The sequence below is a fragment of the Mytilus californianus genome, unplaced genomic scaffold (genome assembly GCF_021869535.1).
Source record: "Mytilus californianus isolate M0D057914Y unplaced genomic scaffold, xbMytCali1.0.p SCAF_2, whole genome shotgun sequence".
NCBI lineage: Eukaryota > Metazoa > Mollusca > Bivalvia > Mytilida > Mytilidae > Mytilus > Mytilus californianus.
The window spans coordinates 83,968,790-83,980,502 of record NW_026262668.1 but is presented as its reverse complement, the minus strand read 5'-3'; the positions used below and the strand labels follow the sequence as shown (position 1 = coordinate 83,980,502).

The window sequence follows — 11,713 nt, the reverse complement described above, 5'->3', positions numbered from 1 at the left end:
ATAAGAAATGTAGGTGTGAGAGCTCTTTCAATCCTATTTTCAATATAATTTGCATTTCCATGGGGGCATAAATCATTTAAAAATGTTTGATTGGCCCCTATTTTTCAAATCATCTAAGACATTGATAATAAACCATAAATATAAATGTCATAAAAATATTACAAGAAGTGTATGCATGAGAGTGATTACAAAATAAAGAATTAAGATGGCATTATATAATTTATTGTTTCAAACAAACTTTTGAAATAACATAATATTACTTAAAGTAATCAACAAAATTTTCCTCATAGCACATTAAAATCTATAATTCCACTTTAATGAACCAAATTATACAATCTGTATATATATTTATGTGCAAGCAATTGATTTCATATAATAATTTTAGCTACATTCAAATTTCATGCATAAATTTTAAGTTTAAAAATTAACAGAGCATTCAAACATAAATTTTTCTCCTTTAATAATTCTAGCAATGACATCATCATCACATCTGATTAAGAGAATCTGCATATTATTAATGAAACCTATCAATTTCACAAAAATCAATTGACTCATTACTGAAATAGATAACTTTAGTGGTAACACAGTAAGATACAGTAACATGTAAATACAAGTATTATTCATATTTTGTTAGAAGTACAAAACTACCAATATTGTGCTAATCGTTCCTATAAAATACATAGGGAATAACCATACATTCTCTTAAAATAAAAAAAATACTTTTACAACAAAAATACCAAACTCCGAGGCAAATTCAAAAAGGGGAACTCCAATAAAACTGACATAATCAAAAGCTATCAATCAACAGAACAAATGAAAAACAACTATTATATGCCGGACTTAGTACAGGCATTTTCCAAAGAAAATGGGGGTTAAACCTGGTTTTATCACTAACTTAACCTTCCACTTGTATGACAGTTGTTTATAGATCAGTTATATTGACAAAAATTCGTAAGGGTTCCGCGGAACCCAGTGTCTCGCCTACTTTTGCTGTTAATCGCAGGCTCAACAAAAATGAGAAAAAAAATTAATAAAAATATTCCTCTCTATACTATCTTTTGATTGTAAGTAGCTTCTGTCCAAGTTTGGTAAAAATCCAGGATAATTTATGAATCTAATAAATGTTTTAAAAACTTAAACTGCAGAATGTATGTAATGTTGACTGGAAGAAAAACTAAGTCCATTTATAAGTAAAATACGGAAAAAATGGAACAAAATTTTATCAAAATTTCCTTCTAGATACTAGCTTTTGATCATAAACAAGCTTCTGTCCAAGTGTGGTACAAATCCAGGATAGTTTAAGAAAGTTGTTAAAATTTTAAAAACTTTAACCACAGAGTGAATTTAATGTTAACTGGCAGAAAAACTAAGTCCATTTATAAGTAAAATACTGAAAAAATGGAATTTTTTTTTTACAAAATTTACTTCTGGATACTATCTTATGACCATAAACAAGCTTCTTTCCAAGTTTGGTAGAAATCCAGGATAGTTTAAGAAAGTTGTTAAAATTTTAAAAACTTTAACCACAGAGTGAATGTAATGTTAACTGGCAGAAAAACTAAGTCCATTTATAAGTAAAATTTGGAAAAAATGGAATTTTTTTTTTCACAAAATTTACTTTTGAATATAATCTTATGATCATAAACAAGCTTCTGTCCAAGTTTGGTAGAAATCCAGGATAGTTTAAGAAAGTTATTAAAATTTCAAAAACTTTAACCACAGAGTGAATATTTGTGGACGCCGCCGACGACGACGCCGACGGAATGTAGGATCGCTATGTCTCGCTTTTTCGACAAAAGTCGAAGGCTCGACAAAGATGGTTGAGCAACCCAAAAAGACATAAGGCATAGAAACAAGAAGGAATGTCAGGCTAGACAAGCACTTCTATCTTGCTTTGTGCTGAGTAAAAATACATTTTATATTGCAGACAATGTATGGGTATTCCATTTATACAGCAATGATCAAAACTACAAATTTTTAGTGAATAAATTAATATAACATGAAGCAAAAAATGCATATATTCAGCAAACCTGTATTCAATATAATTCTTTTGAAACAAATCGGTCATGTCATAAACAAGGCTTTATATATGTATATCATTTATTAAGTTTATACAGTCAGTAAAATTTTGACTGCGAAGATAGCATGGTTGCTGTATAAATTGTTGTTAAAATGTATTCTCCAAACCAAGGACTATCAGCAAGGATATTAAGTTGAATTATATTTTGTATCTTACTTATCAATTTTAATTTTCATATGTCAAGTAATTCACAAAACTTAATTAGATAAGACAGAATTCTCTTCTTACAACTTAAAATGTACTGGAAAACAAGAAGTCTTCTTCTCTAAAAATCATTAAATTATTTTTGTTTCCTTTACAGATATATCTTGAGGTCAAGTAGGTAATTCTATTAGACCAAATAGAAAGCATATACCAAGAACATTCCATTACTATAATTTCATGCTTGAAATTCTATCTTGGGCGATGTCCTCTACTAATTTGGTATGTATCTCTATTAAAATATACAAAGTTTTTCCACATGTTTTCAAACATAAATTTTGAGAGATTTTCAGAAGTCTAAAAAGTAATTATTTTTTTTCTGATTTATGTTAGTCAGTTCTTTACCAGTGACTTAAATACATTTATTTGTTTTTCCATTAAATCTTCTTGAATCATACATTTCTTTATACCACAAGTAATCATTAATCATTTTTATAATTAAACCAAACACAAATTTAATTTTGAATAATTCAACAAATAACAAATATTTCTTGTTAATAGATATACAAAAATCATCAATTTGATGAAAAATCAAAATAGTCTATTTCTGGTTTCTGTTTTTTAAAGTCTGTTTTAGTCTCCCATCGAGATGGCGGTTTGATATCTGATAAAACATCTGTACTTTGTTTTGCTGCTTTAGCAGTTTGCCTGTAAAAATTGATAAGATACAAATATGACAATACATAACAACATCTCAGTATAAAAATAAAAGAAAAGAGTTCAAATGCCCCCCTTGTTGCACATATTTTATCTATCCATAGTACAAGGGCAATAACTAAAAAAACATTTTTTTTTATGTTCTTTAAAACAATTTATAAATATCTTAAGAGAAATGAAGGCTTCAGAGCAAATGCAATGCCATTTCCGTTATAAAAAAATTTTCCAAGGGGCATAACTTGTTAAAAATATTTGATCAGCACTTATTTTCAAAAGTGTCAAAGACATTGCTGATATAAACCAATGATATAAGTTTCATAAAATTCTGGCAAGATTTGTACACATGGGAGTGCTAACAATGCAATTTTCCATACAATCAATATTTCCAAGGGCATAACTCTTTTAAAAATACTTGATCGGCACTGATTTTTGAACTCGTCCAAAACATTGATAATATAAACCAATAATATAAATTTCATAAAAATATGGCAAGAATTGTACACATTATAGTGCTCATAAGGCAATTTTCCATATAATTAATATTTTCAAAGGGCACAACTCTTTTAAAAATAATTGATTGGCACTAATTTTCGAACTCTTCAAAGACATTGCTGATATAAACCTATGATATACTTTTCATTAAAATCTGGCAAGAATTGTACACATGAGAGCGCTAACGATGCAATTTTCCATATAATTAATATTTCCAAGGGCACAACTCTCTTAAAAACAAGCATTCTGAGAGTATTGCATGGCAATACATAGTCCCCTACCAGTTAAAAACTCATTGTATTAAACTATATAACCAATATCATGTCAATATCTTCAAGCAAGTGTATAAGTTTCATAACATTTGGTTGAGGCAAACTAAAGTTAGAGAACAGAAACAAATTTTGGGACGTAGGGACAGACGGACGTATACAAGGGTAAAACTTAATGCCCCCTCCGCTACAGCGGGGGCATAAAAATGTGGAAAACTAATTATTTGAGTGAATTTTCTAAGTCCAAGAACTATAACTCTGCACAAAATCATCAGACCGGAACAAAATTAGAACTTGATCTGTAACTTGTCATGATAAAACAATACACCAAATATCAAATCAGTATCTTCAAGCACGAAGAATAATAGTATGGAAAACTGATGGATGGACAGACAGACAGACAGACAGACAGACAGACGGACGGAGTGCAAACCTAAAGTCCCCTTCGACTTCGTCGGTAGGGGACTAATAATTGATTGGGACTGATTTTCGACCTCGTCAAAGACATGGCTGGTATAAGTTTCATAAAAATCTGGCAAGAATTGATCACATGAGAGAGCTAACAATGCAATTTTCCATATAAATAATGTTTCCAAGGGCACAACTCTTATAAAAATAATTGATCGGCACTGATTTTTGAACTTGTCCAAGACATTGTTAATATAAACCTATGATGTAATTTTTTATAAAAATTTGGCAAGAATTCTACACATGAGAGCGCTAACGATGCAATTTTCCATATCATTAATATTTCCAAGGGCACAACTCTTTTAAAAATAATTGATAGGCACTGATTTTTCAACTTGTCCAAGATATTGCTGATATAAACTTATGATATAAGTTTCATAAAAATATTGCAAGAACTGTACACGTTAGAGCGCTAACAAGACCAGACGGATGCCCGGTATTTCTATGTCTACCACAAAGCGTTGCGCGGGGGACAATAAAGGAGATGTGGTATGATTTCCAATGAGACAACTATCCACCAGAGTTCAAATAAAGTGAATGTAAGCAATTCTAGGCCACAATGTAGCCTTCAACAATGAGAAAAAAATTCAATATAGTCAACTATAAAAGGCCCTGACATGAAAATTGTGAAACAATTAAAACGAGAAAACTAACAGCCAAATTTATAACAAAACAATTTAGTAAAAACAAATATGACAGACATGAACCAACAACAACCACTGAGCTACAGGCTCCTGACTTGGGACAGGCACATAAAGAATGTGGCAGGGTTAAACATGCCAGGTAAAACAGAGTCTTTTGAACAAACAAAAACAAACCTGTGTTCTTACAGTTTTCTCAAAAGGGTATACTATATTATAACTAGATGAATGTACTGGAAGCCATCACTGAGGGCCTCATTTCATGTAAATAGGTAAATTGTGATGTTATTTATGATATTATAGTTTTTCTTTATTTCTTTACACCTTCACTTGTCTTAAGGCTTTAGATAAACTCATCATAGATACCAGGATTAAAATTTTGTATGCCAGATGCACGTTAGGTCTACAAAAGACTCATCAGTGACACTTGAATCAAAATAGTTAAAAAAGTCCAAATAAAGTACAAAGTTGAAGAGCATTAAGGACCAGAAATTCTGAAAGGTTTTGCCAATACAGTTAAGGTAATCTACGGTATTCCTGGGGAAGAAAGTCCTTAGTATTTCGAAAAAACAGTTAATTTATAATTATGACAATATCAATGATAATTCATGTCAACACAGAAATGCTGACTACTAGGCTGGTGATACCCTTTACTGAGAACTTGTCTAAAGGTAGATGGATGAATGGCTGCTCAATGTCCCGCAACAAATCAAATGCATATTCAGGCCCATGTTAATGCGGTGTGAATATAAACCCTGCTTTGTACTAGACTGACAAGCTAAGTCGGATTTTTAGCCTGCAGGTTCACAAGGAAACAGTCCACAGGATGACCAGTCACCCTACCCGACACATTATTCAGACTCCTAGACAACCAGACTTTGTTCTGACTCCTTAATGCTGCGTGCATGCATATGGTGACATTTTGAAATCAGTGCTGATTAAATTGTGATTGATGTCAGCTGGCTTTCTCAATGACATATAACCCACATCTCTATATATATATATGTAAAATCAGCCTATTATCTTCCATGAATGTACTTACTTTAAGGCAGCCTCTGAATGCACATGAGGTATAGGTAATGGTGCCTTTGGGTGTAGTTCTCTTTGTATGTATGATGTTAATGTCACTGAAGGAAGCCAGCATTTATCCCTACAAAAGATAATAGAAAAAAAACAGTTCAAAATTTTCTTCAGATCACCAGACAAATTCTAAGACTACAACTAGTAAACATTTTAAATGCCTGATTAAAAATTCTTGAAAACATTGTCTGTGTTTGTATAACTGTAAGAAAAACAAGAATCATGCTAAGCATACAGCGCTTCTAATGAAAAGTTTCAAAAAACAGAAACTTGGTGTCCGACAGATCTGAAAAGCACACACACACAATACAAATCCTCATTGTTGAGCTGCTAACCAAATATGAAGTAATTCTGTTTCATAGTATTGGAGAAGTATGTGAAGAAAATGTTTTAAGTTCATTCAACATTGAAAACTTAATAGTATTTGCAAGCAGGAAGTAGGTACCTAACAGATCATAAGAGTGCTCACACATTACAGGTCATCACTGTAGCTTCTGAGAAAAGTGTGAGGAAAATATTTGTTGGATGAACAGACAGACAAATAGACAAAGTGATTAAAATTTAGCCTCAATTTGAACAGTGACAGTATAAAATGGGATCTTTAATCAGCTAGCATTTAAAAGCTTACAGTATACTTGCTCCTCACTGAAAACTACACAATATAATTTATATTGTTTACCTATAAGCAGTAGCCACAACATTCTTCTTTGGTTCATAATCATAACTCTGTGTCTCACATCCGTAGCATTCTGCAAGCTCATGTATGGCTCGTCTTTGATCACGGTTTCCTGGTGAGAATGAATTGGATCTATGTAACTGCTTCGACTGAAAAAGCAAAATTTCTATACATCTTCTAATCTTCGACCACACAGCCTGTGCTTTAAAGATAATCAGACAATGAAATTTTAATATAATTTTTTATATATCATTATCAAATAATCTTCTTGTTTAAAATAATCAGTAAAATTATACAATTGTATTTTTTTTATTTAATTCATTTTATGATGAGGACCTTTTCCAATATCAGGAGATTTATACATAGATTATAGGTTCACATACTGGCTGTAAGAATATATTTGATTTGTGTATTTATTGTAACAATCATGGTAAATACACATATAAATGGTACTATACAAAATATTCTGTGTTTTTATTTCATCTTTTCTCCTCTAAAGAGGAACCTTTATGTTTTATTTTCTGTGTTTAATATAAAAAATAAAATGCTTCGCTGGGGCGCAGCTTGATACGACCGCAGAGGTCGAACCCTGAACAGTTGGGGCAAGTATGGACTCAACATTCAAGCTTGATACAGCTCTGAATTTGGATTGTTATTAAATATTTGACACAGCATAGGTTTCTGACACAGAAAGAATGTGGTCTAAGAACTTGAATTTTTTTAATTTACCTATTATGGTCCAATGTCCAAAATCAAAATACATGGTTAGATTCAGCATATCAAAGAACCCCATATATTCAATTTTTGTTAAAATCAAACAAAGTTTAATTTTGGACCCCAACTTGGACAAACTTGAAAACTGGGCCCATAATCAAAAATCTAAACACATGTTTAGATTCAGCATATCAAAGAACCCCAAGAATTCAATTTTTGCTAAAATCAAACTAAGTTTAATTTTGGACCCTTTGGACCTTAATGTAGACCAATTTAAAAAACGGGACTTAAAATTAAAAATCTAAATACACGGTTAGATTTGGAATATCAAAGAACCCCAATAATTCAATTTTTGATGAAATCAAACAAAGTTTAATTTTGGACCCTTTTGACCTCAATATGAACCAATTTGATAGCGGGGCCCACAAATAAAAAATCTAAATTCATGGTTAGATTCAGCATATCAAAGAACCCCATATATTCAATTTTTGTTGAAATCAAAAAAAGTTTAATTTTGGACCCCAACTTGGACCAACTTGAAAACTGGGCCCATAATCAAAAATCTAAACACATGTTTAGATTCAGCATATCACAGAACCCCCAAGAATTCAATTTTTGTTAAAATCAAACTAAGTTTAATTTTGGACCCTTTGGACCTCAATGAAGACCAATTTAAAAAACGGGACCCAAATTAAAAATCTAAAAACACGGTTAGATTTGGCATATCAAAGAACCCCAATAATTCAATTTTCGATGAAATCAAACAAAGTTTAATTTTGGACCCTTTTGACCTCAATATGAACCAATTAGATAACGGGGTCCACAAATAAAAAATCTAAATACATGGTTAGATTCAGCATAGCAAAGAACCCCATATATTCAATTTTTGTTGAAATCAAACAAAGTTTAATTTTGGACCCCAATTTGGACAAACTTGAAAACTGGGCCAAAAATCAAAAATCTAAATACATGTTTAGATTCAGCATATCAAAGAACCTCATATATTCAATTTTTGCTAAAATCAAACAAAGTTTAATTTTGGACCCTTTGGACATTAATGTAGACCAATTTGAAAACTGGACCCAAAATTAAAAATCTAAATACACTGTTGGATTCGGCATAACAAATAAATAAATGTGATCAAAGATTTTACAAATCTAATGCGCCATACTGTGCAATTAAAGATTACTTCTTGAAATTTTTCAATATTTGAAATTTGAAAAAAAAATAATATTTGAAGAATAATTCTTTTTAATTTCTGGAATCTGAAATGAGAAAAAATTGGCCCCCCACAATTTCTTTTTATCCCCCCCCCCCTTTTTCCCCCAAAAAAATTCTTTCCCTCAAGATATGGTCATAATCTCAATTCAAATTTCCAATGGAGTTGGCAACCATAATTACCCATTTAAATTTACCATAGTGCTAACTTAATCTATTTTATAATAGAATTAATAAAAATATAGTGTCAAATCTTTCATATGGATTTTTTTGTAAAAAAAAAAGATGAAAACATTTGCAGATATTTTTACTGGTCTTCCTTTATAAACATGCATTTCTTTAAACATAATTTAAAAGCAGTGTAAGGGAAGTAACCAAAACATTGTATTTGGATTACCTCCCTTACACTGTTTTAGATTATCTTTATTGTTCATTAACCATTACTTTATACATAATTTAAAAGCAGTGTAAGGGAGATAATTTCAATGATGTATTTGATTTATCTCCCTTACACTGCTTTAAATTATGTTTTGTACTAAACTATTTGTCCATTAACCAGGACAACCTTGTTTTTCCCCCTTTTTTGCCCCTAATTCCTAAACGGTTTGAGCCATAACCCCCCAAAGCAAATCCTAACCATCCCTTTGTGGTATGGAAACTTGTAGTATAATTTCAGAGAGATCCATACACCGTTCCATAGTTATTGTCTGGAAACTAGAAAATGCTCATTTTTGGCCCCTTTTTGGCCCCTAATTCCTTAACTGTTGGTACCATAACCCCCAAAATCAATCCCAACCTTCCTTTTGTGGTATTTAACCTTATGGTCAAATTTCAAAAAGATCCATTCACTTAAACTAAAGTAAGAGTGCGAAAACCAATATGTATTCGGACGACGACGCCGGACGACGACGACGACGACGCCGGACGACGACGACGACGACGACGACGCCAACGTCATACCAATATACTACCACAAAATTTTTTTGCGGTCGTATAAAAATTAATATGATTTCTAATATATTCTATACCATAAAGTGGTCTATTCTTAATTTTGCATTTTCAAGGGTCAAACCTGTTCACAAGGTTATGTTTTTGCTTTTTTTCTTGTCTACTTCTCTTATCTTCCTTAACAATTAAATTTATGCAAGGAAATATTTTCACATCTTCATCTTAATCTCAAAATTAATGAAAAATAAACCCCTCATTAAAATTTCTATCTTAACAGTATAGTTCTTGTCCAAATCTGGTGAAAAGGGGAGTATTTAAATATATATTCCTAAAAGGTCAATTTCCATATATACTAGCTGCCTTAAAGGAAAATAAACTAACTACCATACACTTGCTATATTATCAATTTCATTCTACATATCAATAAAGCGAACTGACATGCAAAATGATGAACAAAAATAATTGATTTTCCTGAAATTTTCCTGAGCTGAAAAATGTTGTAAACTTTTCTTAACTTAAGATGCAATTTAACCTTAAATGATTTAGACTGTTGTATTTAAGCACCATTCTGAATCATTTATCGCTATGTATCTATACATCTTTGATTGTGATGACTCCTGATATGGTAAATCCAATCTGTCCATGGATACAATATAAAATAGTTTACTTCCATTTCAAAATTTACCTGTTTAGCATTTTTCACTAATTCACTTAATGCCTTTTCAATTGATGAAACAAAATGAGGATTTTGCCTGAAATATAAAAATAAATATGGAGTTATTACTATGATGAACAGATCTAATGGCAAATTCTTAACTTTTAAGATTAATTCAGAGCAGTGTATGTCCTTTCAATGAAAATTATTTTTGGGGTTCCTAATATTTAAGCATGACTTATTGATAAATCACTATTTCTCCAATATCATATTCCAGAAAACACGTACCAATCAAAGATTAAGATGTACAATTTTCAGTTAGGTGGCACAAAAATAAATGTCAGCTGAAGATTTTCAAACATGCCAAAAACTTTACCAAGTCAGTGGAAAAATTTTAAAACATAGAAAAAACTTAACCAAAAGTCCGGGGAAGATTGCGGAAGATTTGCAAACATGCCAAATACTTAACAAAAAGTCAGCTGAAGATTTTAAAACATGCTTAAAACATCCAAAAGTCAGCGGAAGATTGTGGACAATTTTCAAATATATTAAATACTTAACCAAAAGTCAGCGGAAGATTGCAGAAGTTTTCCATACATGCCCGACACTGAACTAAAGCCAGCAGAAGATTGTGGAAAATTTTCAAACATGCCAAATATTAAACCAAAAGTCTGTGGATAAAGGTTTAGGGTTAGTGTCAAAGTGAGTATTAGGGTTATGGCTATGATAAAGGTAACTTTTAGACCGGTAGTCAGGGTAAAGTTCAGGTTATATTCAGTGTAAGGTTAGGGATAAAGTCCAGGTAAGGGTTAGGGTTATAGTTAGGTTAAGGTTTAGGTTATATTCAGGGTTAGGGTTAGGGTTATATCCAGGGTAAGGGTTAAGGTTATAGTCAGGGTAGGGGTTAGGGTTAGGGTCATAGTCAGTGTAAGGGTTATAGTCATGGTACGGGTTAGGGTTATAATCATGGTAAGAGTTAGGGTTAAAGCCAGGGTAGGGGTTAGGGTTAGGGTCATAGTCAGTGTAAGGATTATAGTCATGGTACGGGTTAGGGTTATAATCATGGTAAGAGTTAGGGTTAAAGCCAGGGTAGGGGTTAGGGTTAGGGTCATAGTCAGTGTAAGGGTTATAGTCATGGTACGGGTTAGGGTTATAATCATGGTAAGAGTTAGGGTTATAGCCAGGGTAGGGGTTAGGGTTAGGGTCATAGTCAGTGTAAGGGTTATAGTCATGGTACGGGTTAGGGTTATAATCATGGTAAGAGTTAGGGTTATAGCCAGGGTAGGGGTTAGGGTTAGGGTCATAGTCAGTGTAAGGGTTATAGTCATGGTACGGGTTAGGGTTATAATCATGGTAAGAGTTAGGGTTATAGCCAGTGTATGTATTTGTTTTCCATGCATTATAAGAAATTTTACATATCATGGAATAATTCACTCCATTTTCAAGTATAACTAAACATTTCTTACTTTGCATAATCCTTTAAGAAGTCTGTATATATAGGATTACCAAGTTTGGCATTAAGGTCAGGATTTCTGATTTCTAGAGCTAATGCCATCCTACGATTTCTCTCCAGTACAGCGCATTCAGCATCACAGTCTAACCTTAAAATATATA

General features: G+C 31.9%; 1 protein-coding gene across 2 annotated transcripts in view; it reads right to left on the bottom strand.

The window, feature by feature from the left end:
* Positions 1-200: 200 nt before the first annotated feature.
* The window catches only part of LOC127730317 (transcriptional repressor NF-X1-like), a 52,290-nt gene continuing 40,777 nt past the window's right edge, over positions 201-11,713 (bottom strand). For both annotated transcript variants that reach the window (XM_052238649.1, XM_052238650.1), the window contains exons 18-22: positions 11,566-11,700; positions 10,130-10,196; positions 6,568-6,713; positions 5,851-5,958; positions 201-2,929 (exon numbers count right to left, since the gene is read on the bottom strand). In XM_052238649.1, coding sequence (XP_052094609.1) covers positions 2,797-2,929; positions 5,851-5,958; positions 6,568-6,713; positions 10,130-10,196; positions 11,566-11,700 — 589 coding nt within the window. In that variant the 3' untranslated portion in view covers positions 201-2,796. The remainder of the gene's footprint in view (positions 2,930-5,850; positions 5,959-6,567; positions 6,714-10,129; positions 10,197-11,565; positions 11,701-11,713) is intronic.